General features: G+C 39.0%; 3 protein-coding genes and 1 long non-coding RNA gene across 7 annotated transcripts in view; 3 read left to right on the top strand and 1 right to left on the bottom strand.

Moving 5' to 3' along the window:
• Positions 1–3044: 3044 nt before the first annotated feature.
• Positions 3045–6049, top strand: cpa1 (carboxypeptidase A1 (pancreatic)). The gene is made up of 11 exons (XM_056251025.1): positions 3045–3135; positions 3368–3446; positions 3698–3832; positions 3920–4018; positions 4229–4330; positions 4777–4875; positions 4954–5064; positions 5174–5264; positions 5397–5596; positions 5678–5762; positions 5849–6049. Exons 1-11 carry the CDS (start codon positions 3071–3073, stop codon positions 6034–6036), a joined length of 1254 nt encoding a protein of 417 aa, XP_056107000.1. The 5' UTR covers positions 3045–3070; the 3' UTR covers positions 6037–6049.
• Positions 6050–6161: 112 nt separating this feature from the next.
• On the top strand, positions 6162–6481 carry LOC130085328 (uncharacterized). Its single transcript, XR_008807133.1, has 2 exons — positions 6162–6223; positions 6319–6481. It is a non-coding gene; the product is annotated as an uncharacterized LOC130085328 (long non-coding RNA).
• A 584-nt stretch (positions 6482–7065) lies between these two features.
• On the bottom strand, positions 7066–12657 carry cep41 (centrosomal protein 41). Of its 2 annotated transcripts, XR_008807131.1 has the most exons (12): positions 12516–12657; positions 11989–12052; positions 11856–11903; positions 10982–11043; positions 10503–10572; positions 9616–9766; positions 9130–9299; positions 8974–9041; positions 8408–8522; positions 7964–8179; positions 7377–7788; positions 7066–7302 (listed from the first exon to the last, which is right to left on the bottom strand). XR_008807131.1 is itself a non-coding variant. In XM_056251028.1 (11 exons), exons 1-11 carry the CDS (start codon positions 12546–12548, stop codon positions 7658–7660), a joined length of 1128 nt encoding a protein of 375 aa, XP_056107003.1. In that variant the 5' UTR covers positions 12549–12657; the 3' UTR covers positions 7066–7657. The 2 variants fall into 2 exon arrangements, 1 of the variants encoding a protein (XP_056107003.1); XM_056251028.1 differs by having other exon boundaries at positions 7066–7788.
• Positions 12658–13103: 446 nt separating this feature from the next.
• Positions 13104–22532, top strand: part of poc1b (POC1 centriolar protein B) — a 50334-nt gene continuing 40905 nt past the window's right edge. For 2 of the 3 annotated variants that reach the window (XM_056251019.1, XM_056251018.1), the window contains exons 1-10: positions 13104–13279; positions 13971–14055; positions 14131–14302; positions 15050–15229; positions 15317–15424; positions 15512–15627; positions 15731–15864; positions 17423–17491; positions 17579–17731; positions 17926–18003. In XM_056251019.1, the coding sequence (XP_056106994.1) occupies positions 13265–13279; positions 13971–14055; positions 14131–14302; positions 15050–15229; positions 15317–15424; positions 15512–15627; positions 15731–15864; positions 17423–17491; positions 17579–17731; positions 17926–18003 (1110 nt within the window). In that variant the 5' untranslated portion in view covers positions 13104–13264. The remainder of the gene's footprint in view (positions 13280–13970; positions 14056–14130; positions 14303–15049; positions 15230–15316; positions 15425–15511; positions 15628–15730; positions 15865–17422; positions 17492–17578; positions 17732–17925; positions 18004–22532) is intronic. The other variant, XM_056251017.1, reaches the window with a different exon arrangement.

The following is a 22532-nucleotide window of genomic DNA, read 5'->3' as shown; positions in this document are numbered from 1 at the left end:
GCAGTGGTTAAATTGGGGCGGGGCTCTCCGAGGCTCAGCCCCGGCACATAAGCCTGCTCGTTTGTGTCCTGATGTGCCTGTTTGCAGTCAGTTGCCTACTGGAAATTATGTGACATAAAATTTTTGGAAAGTGATGCTTTTGAAAACATATTCCTGACAATAAATGAAAGATTTTTGAAATGGTATGTCTATTTTATCTCGGCGGAGCTGAGATGAGAACAATCGGAACACGGCCGTATTCTTGTTCAGCTGCTTAATCTTGTTGTCAGTCGACCATGATCGCGCACAGCTCGCGTATGCGCATCTAGGTGACACGGATAAATGTACGCAGCAATATATAATGAATGTTCCTGGGAGATCCGTAGTTGCAAAAGTTTGCAAAAGTTCCAGAAATGTACAAAAAGTGCCCTGGCCTTGAATGACAAGGTAAGGAAAATGAGTCAAAAATCAAAACTACATACTTGGTTGCCAAGCTGGCAGCTTTGAAGAGTTTATGTTGAGTCCTGGTTAGACTATGTGTGTGTTTGTTTGCCTTTGTGTGTGTGTGTGTGTGTGTGTGTGTGTGTGTTGTAGTAGTAAAGAGAGAGAATGGGAGAAGGAAGTTTGTGTGAGGTGGACCTGGTCACCACAGACCCAAATCTTCTCAGCTGTTGCTAACTGTCATATGCTGCACTGTCTCTTCATGTGGCACATTATGTTTGGCACATCGTATGGGTCACTTAATCATAACAAGCCAAGGTAATATAATGTGTAATCAAGTGATGACTGATTAACAGCAATTAAATGCTAAATGTCCTAATACCTGTGGATACTACAACAATGCAAAGTATATGCTCTTAACCTTGCAGTTTTTCACATATCATAAGACTCAATTTCTCAATTTCTTTGCACAAAACTCTCCAGAAAGTGCCATTTAATGTTTTTTTTTTTTTAATTCCAGGGGGGGCATACCCCCGGACCCCCCTAGAGAGAGCCCACACACAAAATAAATCCCAATTTAACCCCTGCATATGAGACCGCTTCAGAACTGGCTTCACAATCGGGTCCCATGACGGGCATGGCACCACGGCACACATCAAGTGGAAATCACACCGATCTTTAGCCGTACTTTCAATTCGGGCCGGTCGACTATGACGTCGTCCTGAGACCCCGGCCTGGATACATGCCCAAAGTTCCCACTCCTTTCAGGGACCAGGTGGTGAACTTGCAAATGCTGCCCCTGGAGGAGGCAGACTCTTTTGCTTTGCTGTGTCCTGTTCGCGCCTTGCGCTTGTACGTGGACCGCACGCAGAGCTTCAGAACCTCAGAACAGCTCTTTGACTGCTATGGTGGCCAGTAAAAGGGAAAGGCTGTCTCCAAACAGTGGTTGGCCCACTTGATAGTGGATGTCATCGTCTTGGCGTACCAATCACAAGACGAGCTGTGCCCCCTCGGGTGAGATCTCACTCAACTCGGAGTGTTGCTTCCTCCTTGGTCTTGGAGCATGACGCCTCTCTGGCAGACAAATGTTGAGCTGCAGGCTGGGCGACACCTAACACATTCACGAGATTCTACAATCTCCGAGTGGAGTCGGTGTCTTCCCGTGTGTTGGGTACAAACAGGTAATATGAGAGAAGTTTAACTCGGTGTCTCGCTTGCTGCTGCGCCTTTCCCCTCTGAGGGTGGGACATGAGCTCCTATTCTGCTCCTCAGGTGAGTTCCCCGGCTGGTGAACCCTGGGGGAGTTCCTCCAGCATCATCAGCAGTCAGATGCGGCAGATGCATCTGACGTCAAGTCTAGTACTTGTGTGTATGCTTGGTTGGTCAGACCCTGTACTAGACTACATGCCCATATGTTGTGATTCCCCTTTAGGTGATCCCATATGTGTATTCTTCCACGTACTGTACAGCTTCCCAGTTGGCGAGCCCGTGTCTTTCCCTTGGCAGAGTCCTCTGCCATCTCTGTAACGGTATTGACTCAGAGACTCGGGATCTACCACAGAGATCTTCCATTTGTAGCACTGCCCTGTTGGCCAGCCCATGCGTGTTACCCCCCTATACGGGTAGGATGTGGTCTCCATAGCGTCCCTTTCCAGTTGGAATAGGCCCGCTTTCCTAGTGTTATCCAATAATTTCACTGTACGGGGTTAAATGGAACATCAGTGATTGACATTTTCCGTGCAAAGCCATGTCCTTTCTTCTGCCTCAACAGGTGCGGGGAGACCAAGCGGCTTACTCTGGGTGCTGGAAGGGCAAATCGCCAGTCATTCTGATGTGATGTCGAACGTGACTGACTGATAGGGAACGTCTAGGTTACTAATGTAACCCTTGTTTAGAGAAGGACATTACATCTTGTCGCCACAACTCCGGTACCTCTGCTGGTACGACCGGGACAATGTCTCGGCTCCTCAGCGGAAAACTTAATGTGAGACTTTGCATGCTGCCTTATATACACAGAAGCAGGGAGTGACTTGTGATGCAAATCTCACTCGCCAATGTGCATTGGCTTGTTCTGTTACCACTTGAAGGTGATTGGGCTCTCAGATGAGATACCAATTCGTCAGTTGTTGTCAGGGAACGGGGGTTACTTATTTGTTTATGATTTCAAACCCATTCTGACTGAAGGACAAAAGACAAAAGGATCACTTCACTCTCGTCATTTCTACAAAATATTACATCAGCAATATTCGCAAAACAACGTAAAAGACATCACAGAAAACAAATGAGTAGGTTTGCATAAAAGGATTAATAACACATGAACATTATCAAAAAATATTAACTGTAATAACTATAATCTGAATTTCCAGTTTACCTCCTCATTTGACAGTGAACCATGGACTTGAAATAAGTACAGCAACTTGGTTACTTGTCAATAAACCCTAAGTTGCTATATTATTAAGAAACAGGAGAGGAAACAGATGCAATGTTCTCATCCCTTTAAACTCCATCAGTGTTTTATAAGGTTGTGAGAACCAAAGCAGCAGGTTTGTTTGAGCCCTGACCCTGTTCCTCGAATCCAGTCATAATCACCACCATGATAGTAGGCCTATATAAAGGGGTTACTATGAGAAACTCTACTTCAAGCAGCAAGATGAAGGGGTTACTGGTTCTAACGGCTCTTTTTGTGGCCGTATTTGGCAAAGTGACTTTTGAGGGGTGAGTTCTCTTGTGTCTCCAAGTCTATCCCTTACTTTATGCATTCAAATTCCCAGCTAAATAAACATGTGTTAACATATTGTCCTATGATATACCGACAGCTGAAATACAGAGAAACAAACAGTGACTTCCTTATGTGCCAGTTTCTGTTCTATTTATCTAAAACATGCAAAATACTATACTCGTTATTCTGAATATTGAAGCTAAAGAAATTGTATAAATGTTTCTACAGAGACCAGGTTCTTCGGATCACTGCAAAAGATGCAGAGCAGATTTCTCTCCTGAAGGAACTCCCTGAACAGACACTCGGGGTAAGTGTGTGTGATCGTCCCAGATCATTTAGATTTTTTGGGATAAAGGTGATGTGTATACTGTATATACACACACACACACACACACACACACACATATATTATATATTTACAAACTTTTGTTAGATGTGATTAATCGGTTTGACAGCACAATGTAATAATTAATTATTACTATTATATAGTTTATATTATACTCATATTTTAATGTAATATAAATTACTTTATTACGCTATATTTTCTTCTGTGTTCAGCTGGACTTCTGGATGGAGCCCGTTCATGAGTCCCTGCCTGTGGATGTTCATGTCCCCTTTCACAGCCTCCAGGCTGTCAGGGCGTTCCTGGCATACAATCAGATCCAGTATAATGTCATGATTGAGGATGTTCAGGTGGGACTATTTCAAAGCTGTGATCGAAAACAAACAAACAAAAAGCTGAAAAATCCTTACTTATTTGATGGCTTTCTGTAACATAAGGATTTGCTGGATGATGAGGAACGCGAGATGGTGAAATTTCGCGCCTTCCCGAGAAGTACCGATGATTTTGTCTACACCACCTACCATGACCTGAACTCTGTGAGTGGTGCAACTTTAATTCAATAACTTTACAAGACATTGAACTTTTAACATCAGCCTTTTCAAAGAAACTATGATGTTTTATTGTACTTTAAAATTGCTTGTATCAAATTTGTTTATGACTTCAGTTACATTTTTTTGTGTATAAGCCTACAGAACCTATAGCTTTACTTACATCCATGCATTTGATCTTCACCATACTGTTTGCAGATTTACTCTTTCATGGACATGCTTGTGGCAGAAAACAGTAATCTGGTCAGCAAAATTGTGATTGGTCAGAGCTATGAGAGCCGCCCCTTGAACGTCCTGAAGGTTGGTCACGATTCACAATCAATAACAATCTTATGATATTCTTTATGCTATACTATTAGGAAACTTTAATTATTACATATAGCAGGATTTAATAGAGATTTGCGTATATCTATATGCAAGATTAGTGTGTCCCAAATCATGCTGGTAATAGTAACCTTGCAAAATACCAAATCTCAGGTGAGATATTGCACACAATCTATGATAATACTATGATTCCAGTAATGATTTTTAGTATAATAATTTTAGCTAGATGCTAATAAGGTGGTATCAAGATGCAATTTTGTTTCACTGCTATTCTACTTGCAGAAAAATGCATGCTTTACAATTTTCAATGTGGTGTATAATGTACATTTTTATTAATTGGGATGCATGCAGCGTAAGTAATATAAATGTCAGGATAAATGATATTTCCATTTGTTCATTATGACTAATATCCTGTCACTCAGTTCAGCACTGGAGCGAACCGTCCAGGTATCTGGATTGACACTGGCATCCACTCCAGAGAATGGGTCACCCAGGCCAGCGGAATCTGGTTTGCCAAGAAGGTCATCTGAAATTCTGAAATACAATCTGACAACATAACTGAATCAAAGATTTATACCCATGTATTTTTTGTTGAGCAGATCGTGACTGACTACGGACGTGACCCTATCCTCACCGACATCCTTAACAACTATGATATCTTCTTGGAGATCTTAACCAACCCTGATGGTTTCGCCTACACCCACAGTAGCGTAAGTTTGATGCATGGAAGACATTACATGCACATTCGGCTTAACAGAACAATTATTTTAATGAAATTTGCCCTCTTTCTTGTGGAATCCAATTGGTTGGTTGTTTAAGGACCGCATGTGGCGTAAAACCAGAAAGCCGAACCCTGGCTCCAGCTGTGTTGGAGTTGATCCCAACAGAAACTGGGACACTGGCTTTGGTGGTGAGATGTAGCATTAAGTTTGGGATATTGATTCTGATTGATTTATGTATACAACTGTATTTACTGTTTATACTATTTATACTACTGTTTCAACTATATTATACTATACAGTATACTGTTTTTCGTCTATAGGTCCTGGTGCCAGCAGTAACCCGTGTTCTCAGACCTACCATGGACCCAGTGCTCATTCTGAGCCAGAAATCAAAGCCATTGTGGACTTTGTAAAATCTCACGGCAACCTCAAGGCCTTTTTGTCCATTCACAGCTATTCCCAGATGCTCCTGTATCCACATGGATACACAGCAACTCCTGCCAAAGACCAGGCTGAACTGGTATATGTCACAGAAACATGCTGATTTCGATGCTTTTAACATATTCGATCTGTTCAAATCAATTCTGCATTGTCCCTTCAGCATGACCTCGCGAGAAAGGCCATCACCGAACTTAAGTCTTTGTATAACACTGCATATACATTTGGCAGCATGATTACTACCATCTGTAAGTACATTTCCAGTGAACCTAAAGCTCTAATCTAATATCATAATGAATATTAATCTCATTGCTAACAATCTCTTTGCTCTCAGACCAAGCCGATGGAGTCACTACTGACTGGACTTACAATCAGGGCATCAAGTACTCCTACACCTTTGAGCTGAGAGACACTGGTCGCTATGGTTTCATCCTGCCAGCCAATCAGATCGTCCCGACTGCTGAGGAGACCTGGCTGGCCCTGATGACTATCATGGAGCACACCAAGAATAACCCATATTAAACATACAACAATACTTTTGTGATGAGTCAAAGTGCATAAGTTTGTAAGTGTACGCATGAAGTAAGGAATAATGTACAGTCAGCTGGTCATTATGACAAAAAGGGGTTTATTTCACGACAATGACTATCAGATTGTAGATTATTCATCTTATTAAATTGCTTCTTGACAAATTAATAAAGCTATAGACGTGAAATATTGATTTGAGTGGAAAGTGTTTTAATCTTATTTCTAAGAAATCTTTTGATGTCAAGAATTGAGTGATGACGTCATTGATTAATCAAGAATTCATGTTTTTATTATTGGAAATGTAATTCCTGATTTTAGCAATTGTTCCAAGTAAAACTTGACATGATGTCAAGAATGATAATTTTAACTACTGATAATTTAATTCTTGATATCAGAAATTCATATCCTAGGAATGATTAAAAGTCAAAGCAGCTTGCCATAGTTGCGCCGGTTAGTTAAAAGAGGTCTGATATACAGCGTTGCAAGCCAAGGACGACAGTGAATATTAGAAAATATTAGGCCACTGTATAATAGTCTGTTACAATGTACAAAATATACAGCTTAGCAACAAGACACACACTGCAATATCACAGTAATATTAAGGTAGGTACCACTTAGGTCTACAATATAAAATTGATCTTTATTCATACTTTCATTACAAAAGAACAAACCAGGTAGTTTTCATTATATAGATTACATTAAATTATTAATTGGTCAATAAAACAAGGTCTGTGAAAGAACAGGTTAACTGTTTTCAGTCAATCAGCACAGACAACAAAGGCCAAACAAACCAGTCAAAGCTCTTTCTACCACTCCATGTACTCCATGTAAATGCACTTTAAGTTCCTTCATCACGCTGCAACAGACAAAGCAAAGTTTCACACAGCAACATCAACTTCATTAATGCCAGTAATCACATCTACATTTCATAATATTCAAATCATAGTTGAGCAGATGCAGATGAAGGGAAATCTTCCACACTGGTTCAGAAAGCATCAATCGTTTAAATAAATGCACTGAACGAACAGATTAGCTATAGATTTAAGGCATAAAAAACATCCAGCACATCTAAAATACTTCTAAAGGAATGCGCCATACATACTGTGTCTACTGAGCAAGTAAACATACAGCATGCTCAATGAACAGATCATGTCATAGCACAAATAAAGCAAATAAAATGACCACCAAGAGGTGGAGTCCTTCCACTAAGACCTGCTTACTTATGTAACAGAGAAGAACCCTACATATGCATTAAAACAGCTAGATGTCAAACCATAGACATCTTGTACCATCATTATAGTATAAATGGTTCTTGATGCCAACAAGTTGATGACTGCGCAAATCAGATTTGAAACATGTAGTTTAGATTTGGAGTCAGCAAGTGCAAAGATATGTGTATAAACTGAAATAATAAAACAGTGCTATTTGGGTGTACTACCAGGACCAATAAAATGTTCAATTTCTTCCAGTGTACTTCTGAGAATTAAACCATGTGCATGTGGCCAGTAGTTTAGAGTGTCCATCACAGATGTTCACAGGAATCCTGCAAAAGTAAAATATAAAGGCTTTATTTGCATTGAAGTGAAGACGACAATGGTGAGAGTGAAACGGAAGGTTATTTCCAAGGCCGACTGCTCCGTGAACGAGCGCTTTCTGATCCTGCTATGGATGAGCCCTGTCGACTGCTCCGAACTGTAGACGCTTTGGAGCCAGCGCTGCTAGTGGACAATCTACTGCTGAGACGACCTACAATGTGTGTGTGTGTGTGTGGGGGGGGGAAATAGTAATATATTAGTATTTGTAAATGTGGCTCACAGAATAAAATAAAAACGACATGAGGGTGAGTAATTGATGATTTTTTTTTTTTTTGGTCAGTAAAAATGGTTAATTAATTTCATAATTTTTGAAATGGATGACTCACTGCCAGGCTCGCTGGGTATGAACACCTCCTCTAGGTGATGCTGGATTCTGCTGAGGTCCTCTGAGGTGAACCGCCACTTTTTTTCTGCTGCCTGTGACGTCTGCTGTGGCATAGATCGCTTACGACCTCCAGGTCCCGTGGGTGATGGCAGACAGGAGATGGGAATGGAGCCTGTAGTCATTCCTTCAGGGAACTTCTGATAAACCACTTTTAAACCTTGTTGAGAAAGGAAAAGATGAATACTGAAATACTGGCAGGATTAACCCACGTGTATTCTTTGGAGATAATTGAGACCCCAATGATCTAGGTATAACGATATTAATTTTATAAGGAACTTCTTATTTTCCCTTCTATGAGAAGTAATGTAGAAAAATGTTAATGGAAGTCTTTGAGGTTTGTTATCAGTCTCCAGTCTAGCTGGAAGAAGTCGTCACGATGACTTACCCCCCGACAACATGAAGAGATTCTCAAACCCTCTCTCGCACATGGTGGTGGCCGCTTGACTTGCTATCCTCTCATCTTCATCATACAAAATGATGATCTTTCCCGACGCATTTTTCTGTGTAGCTGTTAAAGATTTTAAAACTAGGAATGGGCACGAGTACGCAAGAACTTGAAATGACAGAAATTATTGATCGCACAAAAACAGTGTGACTTTTTCCAATGGTATCATGGGGTCCTATGAATGAATGCACAATTGATATTTTTTAAATTATTTATTTATTGTTCATGAATGAAATAAAATGACTTATTCCTTCATTCATAGGACCCCCTTATAAGTATTATACATTATAGCGCATTTCATAGATGCACATCAAAGTTTCGATGAATGAATGAATGAATGAATAATAAAATTATTCAAAGTAAAAAAATATTATAGTGCATTTCATACATGTACAATAAATAAAATATAAATTTATTGTGCTTCTGTGCATTAGATGCACACTATAGGTTTGCAATACATTTTAATACAGAACAAACATTTTCACATATCAGGAATGAAAGGATACGTAATCAAGGACTTCTTTCGTGTATGGGTTCATTGTCCTTGATAAGGTCGCTATGGGGTAATTATAAGCTGTGAGCAAAAAAAAGTTTTTTAATAATATTATATTAATGTATTTCATGCTTTGAGCAAAATTGTGTTTTCCAGGTAAGTTTCCTACCACTGATAATATGGCACTGGTCATACTGGTCTCTGTCCCGCACATCCAGCAACAGATACGGGCAGTCAGGTAAGGGGCACTCTGTGGTGTTGGAGGTAGACACTGGAGACAGTCGGATGGTCTTCTGTCCGTTCTTGTCCAGATCCAGTTCTCCCACGCCACTGATGACACTATGAATGAGCCCAGAGATTCTCGATTACATCGAGTGAGGACAGTCAGGGGTGCTCAGTGTTACAGGCTATATCTCATTGTTCCCCCCCACAGGGTCTCTGAGGACGGAGTCCGATTGCACCGACTGTCCCCAAACAGACTCAATGGCACTAGGGGCCATGAGAAAGCAGCCTGGCCAATGAGAGCTCTTATGGGTGTACAATAGAGGAAATGCTAGAGGGGGATCAATTAGATGTATAAAATGATAGTCTGATGTGACCGGTTGAATTAAGGACATGGACAGGGGTGTCACAAACACAAAAGTGATTTGACTACCTTTGGAGTGTAGATCTAGGAGAAAACCCAGTGTCGCCGGATTCCTCATTGTTGATACACTGCGAGTTAAGAAGTGTCGGCTCTGGGGAGCCATAAATCTGATCGGAGAGACCATCGAGCCCCGGTGACGCTGAGAATATTGAAATATCATCTGAAACCATATACAAAAAATAAAAATAAAAGGAAAACGGTTGTCAGGGCGTTGTTATGAGATAGTATCTATGACATACAACATGAGATAGTAGGGAAAAACTACTTTGCAAAGCTCACAAAACTTTTGCACTCCCTGAGAAAATTCCCATTCACTTGCGCTACTTTTGCTATTTTGTTTCCCCAAGAAACTTTGCATTTACTTGCAAATATTTTGCATTCCATTAAGAAATTTTGCGTTTACTTGCACAAATTTTGTGTTCCCCAAGGAACTTAGCATTTGTGCACACAACTTTTGCGTTCCTTGAGGAATTTAGCGTTCGCTTGCACAAATTTTGCATTCCTCAAGGAACTTTGCGTTTGCTGAGTTGGCCTGAGCATTCGCTCAAAAAAGCGTTTAAATATTTTTCCTCCCAACTTAAATTGTTTCCATCTGCAGTTTTGCAGGCTCGTGCAAAAGAAACAAGCAAACGCAATGTTTCTCAGGTGAGCGCAAAAGATTTGAAAGCAAACACAAAGTCATTGCAATATAATTGCAATTGCCATTTCATGTTTTCCATCACCATGTCCCCTTAGGGGCTCCATGGTGTGTCCTGAGTTGTAGTTAATATGTTGCTATGCAGTTGCTAGGCTGTTCATTCGTAATAATCATAATAATTGTTAGTAAAAACTACTAATGAGAATAATAATAATAAAAATAAAAAAATAAAAAAAGAGTAACAAAAGGGAAATGAAACTACCATCTAATCCAGGCATTTCATCTTTAATGTTGTCATTCTGATCTGACACAGAAGCAACTTGGATTACCTGAAAAAATAAATAAACAATTATATACACAAACACACAATTAATAAGTGTTAATAAAGACATTTATGTCATCATAAAAAAATATTTTAAATAAATGCTATTCTTTTGAAATTCCTCTTGCAAAGAAGCACAACTTTTTTCAACATTGTTAATATCATAATACAAAGAAATGTCTCTTGATAAGCAAATCAGTATATTAGAATGGTTTCTGAAGGACCATGTGACACTAAAGACTGGAGTAATGATGCTGAAAATTCAGATTTGCCATCACAGGAATAAATTACAATTTAAATTATATTAAAATAGAAAATAGTCATTTTAAATTGTAATAATATTTCAAAAAATATATGTTTACTGTATTAAAACTGAAAGTAAAGCATATGCTTTATGTAATTTCTTTTTCACTTACCAGCTGAGCAAATGTAGTCACTTTAAGTCTTTTAAATAGCTCATCCTTCCTATATCTGTAGTCTGGAAAAAAATATATAAAATAAACATGCATTTTCAAATGATGCAGAGCTGCTGCATAAAAACATTTCTGATGCATTTTACCTGGATCCTGAGTGTTACCATTTCTCACTTCATCTTCATTTAAAGACACATCATTTAAATTCACACCCAAAATATCAAACTCCATTTTGATACAGATTAAACTCACTAAACTTGACTTTAACAAGCCAATTGCTGCTACAAACTGAGACGAGCTCTGCCAACGTCTCTTTTTATCTTTGGCAAGAACTCCAAAGTCCAGCCTCACCACCAAACCCACTGTAAGACTCCAAGTGACACCACTGGATGAGGTTATGCATCTCGGTTTCACTACAGACAATCTTGACAGAGGAATTACTGTAATCTACAGTACAATAACCATCCATTGCTCATGCATTCAAAAGAAGGAGCAAGAATTGCTTATCCTTGAGAAATCAGAGGGAACTTGTAACAAGATGACCAATATGGACAAAGCAGTCTTTCTCTCCTCATCAGGTGAGTAAATATAAGTAGGACAAGTGCATTTGGAGACAAAACAGCTGAAACAAGTCATTAAGGAGCTGTACACAAAAGATGCATTACTGTGCCATTCTGCACTGTTTTGTATATTTTTAATGTAAATACACACTAGTTTTGTAGACCACTGTGATGTGCTTGAATGTCTGCGATTTGTTAGATGTTGTAAAAAAAAACTATTAGTTAGAATAACCCTTCTGAATTAAATGCACCATGACATTTTGAGATATTAAAAAATGTTTCTTCAATAATATGGATTTATAATATTCTGAACTTACTTTTCCTGGCCTCCTCTAGTCTCTCCATATATTTTGTCAGACTGAAGCCTAGAAAATAAACAGGGTTAGTCATTACATATTTTGTCATATATGCAATGAATATTCAAAATGCTAGCCACCAAAAAGTGGATACCTGTATCAAGTCGTGTTTTTACATGTTGATATTTGGGGTTCTGTGGAATCCTCTTCTTTAAATACTGGGGGAAAATAAGCATTAATTTCAATAAATCATACTCTCATTGTGTAACTAACGATTCTGAAATAATTGTTTTTGGGATCAATGTAATTGTTTAACGTTTGCTAAACACTGGCAGACAGTGGCTCGTCACATTCTGAGAAAATGATGTGTATGAAACAAACATTGAGTTTAATGTGAATATAAAAGCCACTGTAAGTAAGCGCCAATAACAGGCATTAGTATATAAATGGTTTATTTATTGATTAGCACGGGTAGAAAATAATACAACATGAAAGCATCAGTCAGTGAACTGGTGTTGATCTATGGTGTTGATGGTCAGACAGGTATGGCAACGGAGGAGCAGCTGCGCCGGTGTCAGATTCCCTTTTAAACCCCAGCTTCCCATGTAAAACATTACCTGAGCTAGCTTTCAAAATATACGTTTTGCAAATGACACTTTGCAGAAACATAAAAACACTGACCTTTAAATCGCCAATCCCCCGCTTGACCGACATCTTCCAGTAGCTGAGCTTCGGCGGCTAACGTTAGCTTCCAAAATCAAAACTCAAAGCGTTGCCTCTTTGAGCAAAGTCTTCACTGATTGGCCCGTTGAATTGATTATCCAATCAGTGACGGAGTTCTTTTAACCTCAATGTTAGTTCTACTGCTTTACCGTTTGGGGTTGTTGCTATGCAACGGCGTTATTTCCAACGCTTTTTCAACTGTGCAGTGACAGAGAGCATCGTCGGCAGAATTTATTAAATGCTTTTTCTGATCTATGTATTTTACCAGTAATTCCTCAATTATTATTTTTTATGAAGACAATTGTTTACAATGTTTGGCTTGGATATGCAACTAATTAATTCTACAGACAGTATAATCTTTGTAAAACAAGCTTGCACATTTTAGTTTTAATCCCAGCAAGCCTTCTGTTGCATTAAGAGGATGGGTTAACGTTACATTAGCGGTTTCCATTGACTGCATGTAGAGCTGTGTGAATTAGTATTTTGTCAGTCGATTCATACATCTAAATAATTTGATTGTAAGTCCATATTGCTCATCTAGTACCGCTGACTCGATGATTCGGAGCGTGATTTGTTTGGTCTGGGGAAAACGCGGCTTGTTTGACAGATGGGAAGTGGCTCAACATGAATGAGTTTCACTTGTTTACTTGTAAAACAAAGAACAAACTGCACCAAATTCAAAAACTTTCTCGACGTTTTCCAGAACAATGGCGTCTGTAATGGTAAGACTACTTAGCAGAAACATTTTAAAGTGCAAATGTAGACATTTTATTTAGTTTCTGGTTTAATTAGCTCTGTGCAAATGTGCTGGAAAGTTTCGTGTTTATGTTTGAATGGAGATACTAATATTGGTTATATTTGACGAAATTGACAAATTTCACAATATAATACAAAACAATATAATTAGCAAACAAAAAGTACTATGGAACTAGCATAGTTTTATGAAAAAAAGAAGTGTGAAGTCCGCACACTGAAAAAGCTGCTCCAAAGAATTTATTAGCAAGGCAACGTTTAGCAAGGCAACGTTTCGACCATCAGGTCTTCATCAGGCATGAAGACCTGATGGTCGAAACGTTGCCTTGCTAATAAATTCTTTGGAGCAGCTTTTTCAGTGTGCGGACTTCACACTTCTTTTTTTCATTTGTATTACTCAGTTGTCCTGCACCTGCGCCCAATCTGGGTGTTTGGGATGTGCACACCAGTTGTGTATTTTTTGATTCACTAGCATAGTTTTAGACATAGTACCGTGGTAACTTACAACCATTGTGTTGTCACCATGTATGTGAATGTTGTATTATGTGTGTGTGTATATATATATAACTTAAGAAATATGTATGTACTCACATTGTTTTATTGAAAAAACTTTGGAAAATAAACATTTTACACCTTATTCTAATATGATATCCTTTTCAGGAGGATCCCACCCTTGAGAGACATTTTAAAGGTCACAAAGATGTTGTATCCTGTGCTGATTTCAGCCCCAATAATAAACAGCTGGGTATGTCATTATTATTTATCTTCTATTTTCAGTCAGAGAACATCCCAACATAACCACTTGCAACTTCTCTTGCAGCTTCTGGATCCTGTGACAAGAACCTTATGATCTGGAACCTCGCTCCAAAAGCAAGGGCGTTTAGGTTTGTGGGTCACACGGACGTCATTACAGGTGTTCATTTTTCTCCAAGCGGTTCTTTGGTGGCATCTTCATCCAGAGATCAGACAGTTCGACTCTGGACACCCAGCATGTGAGTACAGATGATCCCTTTCGAGTTTTAAAGGGTTAGTTCACCCAAAAATGAAAATTATCCCATAATTTACTCGCCCTCAAGCCATCCTTGGTGTATATGACTTTCTTCTTTCAGCCAAACACAATCGGAGTTATATTACAAAATATCCTGGCTCTTCCAAGCTTTATAAGGGGAGTGAATGGTACCTTGTTTTTTTTAAGCCTAAAAAAGTGCATTCATCCATAATAAAAGTAATCGATACGGCTCCAGGGGGTTAATAAAGGCCTTCTGAAGATTACTGTATTTATAACTTTATAAACTATATTCATTAGCTTCAGGTAACGGCCGTACGCGAGTCAAGTTCCGGCAGAAGAGGGACCTCTGACCCGACGTTTTGACGAATGCGGAAGCGCAGAGGATAGAGCAAAAAGAAAAACACCGGTCACAAGTCAGAAGTATTACAAAGAGAAATGTCAGAGGCTCAGAGCAGCTTGAGTGAGCTGATTGCGGTTTATAAAGTTATAATTATGGATACTTTTCTTACAAAAACACCGCTTCACTTCAGAAGGCCTTTGTTAACCCCTTGGAGCCGTATGGATTACTTTTATGATGGATGGATGCACTTTTTTGGGCTTTAAAATCTCAGTTACTATTCACTCCCATTATAAAGCTGGGAAGAGCCAGGGTATTTTTCAATATAACTCTGATTGTGTTCGGCTGTAAGAAGAAAGTAATATACACCTAGCATGTCTATGTGTGTTACAGAAAGGGCGAGTCAACTGTATTCAAAGCACACACAGCGAGCGTTCGAAGCGTTCATTTCTCCAGCGATGGCCAAAGGCTGGTCACGGCCTCAGATGACAAGTCTGTGAAAGTGTGGGGTGTCGAACGGAAGAAATTCCTCTACTCTCTAAACCGGCACACCAACTGGGTACGCTGTGCGAGGTATGAGAGTATGTGTCTAACCTCTCCGGTTTTGTCACATAAAGTGGGATTTCTCTCACTGTCACTTGTCCTGTCTGTCCCTGTCAGGTTTTCACCAGATGGTCGTCTCGTTGCTTCCTGTGGCGATGACAGGACGGTTCGCCTCTGGGATACATCCGCGCGTCAGTGCATAAACGTTTTCACAGACTACGGCGGGTGAGAGTTGAGCGTTGTTGGTCCTTTTTGAATCTACTGTATGTTTATTAGACCAAAGTTTCCTGATATTTTAAACTGTCTGTTTAGGTCAGCGACATTTGTGGACTTCAATTCCAGTGGCACATGCATTGCATCATCAGGAGCGGACAACACATTAAAAATCTGGGATATTCGTACAAACAAGTTAATACAACATTACAGAGGTAGTTAATATAAATGGAGATGGTTTCACATCATGAAAATTAATTTGTTTTTAATTGGTCACAAGACTGGTCTTGTTTTCAAGCATTTAACTTTGTCTTGCAGTTCATAGCGCAGGGGTCAACGGCTTTTCCTTCCATCCATCCGGAAACTATCTGATCAGTGGTTCGAGTGACAATACAATGAAGATCTTGGACCTGCTGGAGGGGAGGCTCATCTACACCCTTCACGGCCACAAGGTGTCACCCTCTTCTAATAGCGTAGAAGACGCTCATCTTTTACTCACCCTCATGTCATTTCAAACCCATATTCTTTTTTCTTTTTTTTTTCTTGCAAATGGCAATAAGACGACTAGGAGGAGCCAGAGGAGCTTGATTTTTACACAGATTATCTGTCTCATATTCTACTGTCAGGACATAATGACAGTTTTAGCAAATACATTTTTTCAAAAGTTACCTACAGCAGCTTTAATCATTTAGTTAAAGCTGCAGTCCGTATCTTTTCCTCTTTGTCGCCATCTCTCTGTTCGAAATCTGTAACTGCAGTGATTCGCGGAATTATTATCTTTACGTGGGTTGTAAATCGGCATGAAACAGCGCGGATGAACACAGTGCTTTGAGGCGAGTGGTGCTGTCAGTCACCGCGCTGTGTGGATACTGTCATACAGAATCACAGATTCACTTTTTGAAAGTTTGACCAACATAAGAATTTTCATAAGAAAATGTCTTCTGAACAAGTAAGTAAAATCCATTTTTGTTCTGACCAACTAAGGGGGAAAAAGCATTCGACATGATAAGCTTCGTTAGATTTAATCAACGTGATTTACAGCAACCGTGCAAATTATAGCCTACTTTGTTCTCAAATTGTTCATGTTAACAACATCAGCATTGCGTGACTAATGTTAAATTTAATGTGTTTTATGGTTAGCAGCTACCTGTGGTTCAGAATTCATATTCTCCATAATAGCAAAACGAGAAAGGCACAACAAAGGAAACTCCATAACTGTGTGAATTAAGAAAACGTACTGTTACACGATTGAACTATTGAAATGTCTTACTTGTTCAGCAGAAAAAAGCCGTCTCTTCTTCCGTTTTGAACCCCTTCAAAACACGGAGTTCACGCACTTTTCAAAAGCCCCGCCGATGTTTAAATCCTTGTGTTCGCATGAGACGGTTTCTTTCTCTTTCTCTAGCCACCTTAAATCCGAAGTACAAAGTCTTTTGGGTTTTATAACTGCTGAATCTCCAGTTGACACTGATGATTGTTGTTTGGATCTTTCTGGATGCCATAAGTTTAATTATGTAAAGTGCTGCGAGAAAAGCCTATACATCTAAACACCTCGTCACGCGCAGTATAGCCGGCTAGCCGAAACTCCTTCTTTATGTGTACGGGTGTGACGTCATGACGCAAAGACATGCTCGAATTTCCCGCGGAAACCCACCAGTACCACTGGAATTAAAATCATTATTACAAGCTAACCGTTTTGAATCTAGCTATGGCAAGCAGATAGTTTTGACCACTGGCAGAATAAGTTTTTCAAAATCTAATTATTTTGGATTATTTTTAACTTAAAAAAGTTACGGACTGGAGCTTTAATTGATTCATTCATTTTTGTCAATTCTTTTTAGCTTGATAGTCATGATCAACTGTCATTGTATGGCAAGAGCTAATAATAATAAAATAATTATTTTTTATTATTCCTAACATTTTTGTGTATTTTGTGATGTAGACCTGCATTAAACAGCCTACCCTTAGAAGAAAATCCATAAAGTGTCATTTTTTTTCCACTGCTCTCAGGGTCCAGTGTTGGCTGTGACGTTTTCTCGAGATGGAGATCTGTTTGCTTCAGGAGGTGCTGACTCTCAGGTAATTGTGATGTAATGTTAATGTTTTACTATCCGATTACCGTCGAGCTGATCATGTCACTTATGCTCGTGATCGTCTGGGTTTCAGGTTCTAATGTGGAAGACCAACTTTGATTCACTGAACTACAGAGAGCTGTTGAGCAGGCATAGCAAACGAGTCACTCCAGATCCCCCTCCACACCTGATGGACATTTACCCTCGATCGCCTCACCGACACTATGCTCAAAATGGCACAGTAGAGGTCAGTGACCACAACTGAAGTGCTACTACAATACCCATGTGTTTCACAAACAGTACTGAGTTTTCTCTTTGGGATCAGTACAGCGTCAACACTGTAGATTAATCCAGTACATTGCAGTCAATATGTTAGCTCTGTGACACCAGCACACACTGCATTCAGGTTAGTTATTATCTCTCATTCTTTCATTTCCTTAGATTAACCCCATTGTTGCTGATACTCAGTCTGGTGACCCTCAGGTGGTTGAAGTGGGACGTGTTCTTTTCTCCGCAGCGGTAAGATCTGAGCTCTGACAGGAACTGATTCATGAAGTCAGAACTGTTTCACTCCAACCACTAGGGGGAAATATAGGCTAGCTAATGTCAGCCCTCATCGAAAAGTGTACTGTCACTGCCACACTTTTGCTGTCCCTCATGTTTTCCTTTTAAAAATGATCACTCCTCATCAATATTTATCAGTTTAATTTTTTTCCTCATTATTATGGTTTTACTTTTGTCTACTCCATACACTTCTGTTCTCTTGTAAATATGACAGTGGGGTGTAAAAATCTGAGACCACGTTGAAAATCTGGCATTCTGTTATGAAACCAGGAGAACAAAACAAAAGAAACTAGTAAATTCCTGCTAATTTTTCACATTAAATTTGAACTCGGATTGCTATTCTCATACTATAATTTGTCATAAAATATTAAATACATTTTTCACTAAGTTTTCACTCATTGCTTTTCTAATTCTTATAATCATTTCAATAATTTGTAATGAAAATTAGATATTTAATTATTTATTAAATGTAATTTTAATATATATTAATAATAATAATAGTGTGTGTATGTATGTGTGTGTGTGTGTATATATATATATATATATATATATTTAATATAAATATAAAAAAAATAGAAGCACTTAGTCTTGCGGCAAATTTTTGGACCCCACTGTATAATGATAGTTAATATGATGCACATGATGGCTATTAATGTGGCTGATTTTCCACAAAAAAAAAAATTTGGACTGTTTATTATATTCAGCCCAGTGTTGTTTGTGTGGCCAGCAGCTTTCCAAATCTTTCTTATTTACTGCGTGCCTTGTTCTGATCCGAATTATGGGAATGTCCTCGTGCTTCCGTGCAAAATGCTGTGCTTTCTGCTTTACAAGCGGATTGAGGAAATGCTGCGAGACAGCACACAACAGACCGTGGGTGCCTCGCTCACGTGTTTACAGGAAGTCTCTTTTTCTCCCCCTCTCATTCTCTCTCTCTCTTTTTTTTGAGTGCTCTGATTCTGGCTGTGTAGAGTAGCTCGAGCGTGAAAGCAAAAACACACCGAGCACACACACGTGTCTAAAGCTGGGCTCTGATGTGACCTCACTTTGCTGCTGGAGCCATAGACTAATAATAGACTCCTCCACACTGTGACTTTAGCTCTCTCTCTCTCTCTCGCTGTCTCTCCCTTTCTTCCATTTGTTCCTTTTGTCTGTACACACTGTAGTGCGTAGAGAAAACAAGTGTCCGACTTGGACGTCTGCACACTCGTTGACTAGTCGATTCGTTATGCCAATAGACTCACTGGATATGTGTTGACATTGTTGATCATGTGACTTTAATTGCACTTGTTCTATATGGTGCAAGTTGATGTTACTGTACTGCGTCCCAGTGTTGCTATTTGTCTACGTAGGCCTACCACATTCAGGTTTTTGCAAGGCCCATCCTGGTTCGATTTACAAGCTTTAGATTCAGTTCTTCAATTCATTTTGATTCGGTTTCATTTGAGTGCTTTATCAGTTGTAATGAAAAGATATGAAAGAAAATGTCCATGTTTTTGTGAGTCCCATCCGGATTTGATTCTGATTCACAAGGTTAAGATTCAGATCTTGTTTCGGTTCATTTTGAGTCTGTTTCATTTGGGTGTTTTTCAGTTGTAATGAAAAGATTTGAAAGAAATTTTCCCATTCTGATTTACAAGCTTTAGATTCAGTTTTGATTTTAATTCAGTTTGAATTGATTCTGTTTCATTTGGGTGTATTTCAGTTGTTCTTCAGATATTTCAGGGTTTTTCCTGCTTTGAAAATATTTTGGCAGCCTCCAAAATGAATCTTTGTCCCGCCAAAGATTTATTTTGATTTATTTTGATCATTTAATGTGACAATACCAATAACAGAACAAAACAATCTGATACTGTATGTCAAATGATCTGTGCATTAAATCTTGGACTGCAAATGCAAAATAATAGACCTGCCACTACACAACCATGTAGTGGTTATTTTTTATTTCATGAATAATAGGATAAGTTAATATTACAAATAGTTTCTTTGCATTTATTTTGGATGCATTATGAGTATACTGGCCTGGGTAAGGTACTTTGTAATGTGTGTGTTGATGACTGTGTTCGTCCGCCACCACCGAAGACCCAGGAATTGTCTCTCTGCTAATGCTGTGTATTATAGAGGGCAATGATTCAGAATCTTTCAAACTGGCACCTTGTCTTTTTGAACTAGTTATTAAAAGAACCGACTCATGGGGCTAATTTGTTTGTGAATCAGACTACACTGGGTGAACTACCTCTTGCCAGAAACTAAAAAAGGCTGCTGAAGCTGCATGGCACCCGGTTTAACCCACTGACTAGTCAACTAATCTTCTGGATGACAAGTTGAGTAGTAGAAAATAGCCATAGTGCACGCACATTCACTTTTACCATTCACACTTAAAAAATGTTCAGTCCAGGATGCCCTCCCGAATCCGACCTGTCAGGGCCCATTTCCAGGGAAACCCTGTCATTATCTGGCCGACAGAGTTTCCTCATTCTGCTTCCCTGCCTTGCGTGCATTGGAGCAGAGACATGAGGAAGTGGACGGCAGAGAGAAGTATGACCCGTGGCGCCTTTTTGTGTGACGCTTCCTGCCATCACTTCCTCTTGACTGACTCTCTCTGGAGTCCTTTCAGCTTGACTGTGTGTGTGTGTGTGTGTGTGTGTGTGTGTGTGTGTGTGTGTGTGTGTGTGTGTGTGTGTGTGTGTGTGTGTGTGTGTGTGTGTGTGTGTGTGTGTGTGTGTGTGTGTGTGTGTGTGTGTGTGTGTGTGTGTGTGTGTGTGTGTGTGTGTGTGTGTGTGTGTGTGTGTGTGTGTGTGTGCAGTGATGCGGTCCTCAATTGGTGGAACTCCTCTGCATCTCGGTCCTTGTTGACTCCCTGATGCATTATGCATAGACAACATAAGCAAGACCAGAGGCATCTGAACAGCAGGGAACGGACCACGACCCAAGTATTAGCCTGTGTCAAAGCACTCGTGGGTCTGGTGGTTAGCAGTAGTTAGTTACGTCACTTTCCCATCCCACTCCCACCTCTTATACATCAGTAAAAGCGGTAAAATAAATCATATTAAATAATATTTTACTATAATAATACCTTTTTTTACTTGTATCGATATGTCTGTTTATTTGAGCATTCATATCACATCCTACAGTGCAAGAGATATTGAATTAGTCACAGTCCAATTACAATATTGTGATGCATCACTGCATATTGAATCTTGATGTATCGCATGGTGAGGTAGTTGGCGATACTTGATATATATATATATGGTAAAAATATTGTTTAACCAAAACATTATATGTTATAATATCATCTAATAATTAATAATACATAGATCAATCAATTAATTATATACATTAATAATGTTACTTTAAATTATGAATCATTTTATACTTTAAAAAAAATATTTTGGTTATTTTAATACTTACATTTTTGTAGACATTGTACTGCAACATTAATATTTAATTCAACAATGTGCTGCTATTCAGCACAGTTCAGGAAGTTCAGTAAGTGTGATGTAAAGTGTAACATTCACTCTGTAAAAATGTCATTCTGTGGTTTATCTATAAATCAAATCCAAATGGGATTCTAAACAAAAGGTTTTTTGTGCTCTATATATGGTCATAATAATCATTGTGGCTCCATGAGGATGATTATTTCACTGTTGTACAATATAAATGGGTTATTAGTTGTAACTTTATATTAGATGTCAAAAAAGTTAAAAATTGGTACAGTTTTCTGATTGTGTCTGCTATTGAGGTGGGATACGAGTAAGGTTAGAGACCGATTTCATGGTACGGTTAGGTTTTATTGTGAGTTAATAGTGTAATAATAGATGCAATTAGAGGCAATTACACGTAATTACAGGCAGGTGTTTTTTTTTTAATATAAGTATAATGTAAAAATATATATGCAAAAATGATTAATTGTAGGCTATTAAGTGCTTTCAAATTAGTATTCAAGAATAACATGTAAACTAATCAAATTAAACTCTGAAGAAGATGAAACCTTTTTTTTTATTTATCATAATATAGTTGTTCATCTGATACGTTCAACCGAGTGTGTGCATGCTTGTTTGTTTGAGGATCTGTAGATGTGTGCGCGCCACCTGGTATTACGTTTCTGAAGGTTGCTTGTAGGGGTGACAGACAGGAAACGGGCAAAGAGCCTCTTCCTGTTTTGTAAAGAGCAGGAGATTGGGTGGCCGCGAGGTGTGGATGCCAGCTTGAAGGCCTGCCACTGGCTCCGGTGACAAGATGTGACATGACGGAAGTAAATCGCTAAAGATAGAATGGCCCAGGGGAAGGTTCACTTTCCACCGGGAGAGCTTTGAGAAAGATAGCCTTACAGGGAGAGAGAGTGACTTGTCATTCTCAACCAAAAAAACAAGCTCTTTCAGCAGGAAGTACTCATTGATTTGAATCAGATTGCATTGGAAGAGATATTCAGTTTATTGTTTGTGCTTTTTAGAGTTGTTTACTCAACCTTTATGGTGAAACATACA

The sequence above is a fragment of the Rhinichthys klamathensis genome, unplaced genomic scaffold, assembly GCF_029890125.1.
Source record: "Rhinichthys klamathensis goyatoka isolate OS25496 unplaced genomic scaffold, OSU_Roscu_1.1 h1tg000076l_1, whole genome shotgun sequence".
Lineage (NCBI taxonomy): Eukaryota > Metazoa > Chordata > Actinopteri > Cypriniformes > Leuciscidae > Rhinichthys > Rhinichthys klamathensis.
Note: the sequence above shows the minus strand (reverse complement) of the source record. Positions and strands in the feature narration are given on the sequence as shown.

Bases quoted from the DNA above. Each gene is read 5' to 3' on its own strand.
- cep41 (XM_056251028.1), bottom strand. From the start codon at position 12,548: ATGTCGGTCAAGCGGGGGATTGGCGATTTAAAG. The intron at 10,573-10,981 runs GTAAGTGAAAAA...TTATTTTTTCAG, and splicing joins TGACTACATTTGCTCAGCTG to GTAATCCAAGTTGCTTCTGT. The intron at 7,789-7,963 runs GTGAGTCATCCA...CACACATTGTAG, and splicing joins CATACCCAGCGAGCCTGGCA to GTCGTCTCAGCAGTAGATTG.
- cpa1 (XM_056251025.1), top strand. From the start codon at position 3,071: ATGAAGGGGTTACTGGTTCTAACGGCTCTTTTTGTGGCCGTATTTGGC. The intron at 3,833-3,919 runs GTGGGACTATTT...CTGTAACATAAG, and splicing joins TCATGATTGAGGATGTTCAG to GATTTGCTGGATGATGAGGA. The intron at 4,876-4,953 runs GTCATCTGAAAT...TTTGTTGAGCAG, and splicing joins GAATCTGGTTTGCCAAGAAG to ATCGTGACTGACTACGGACG.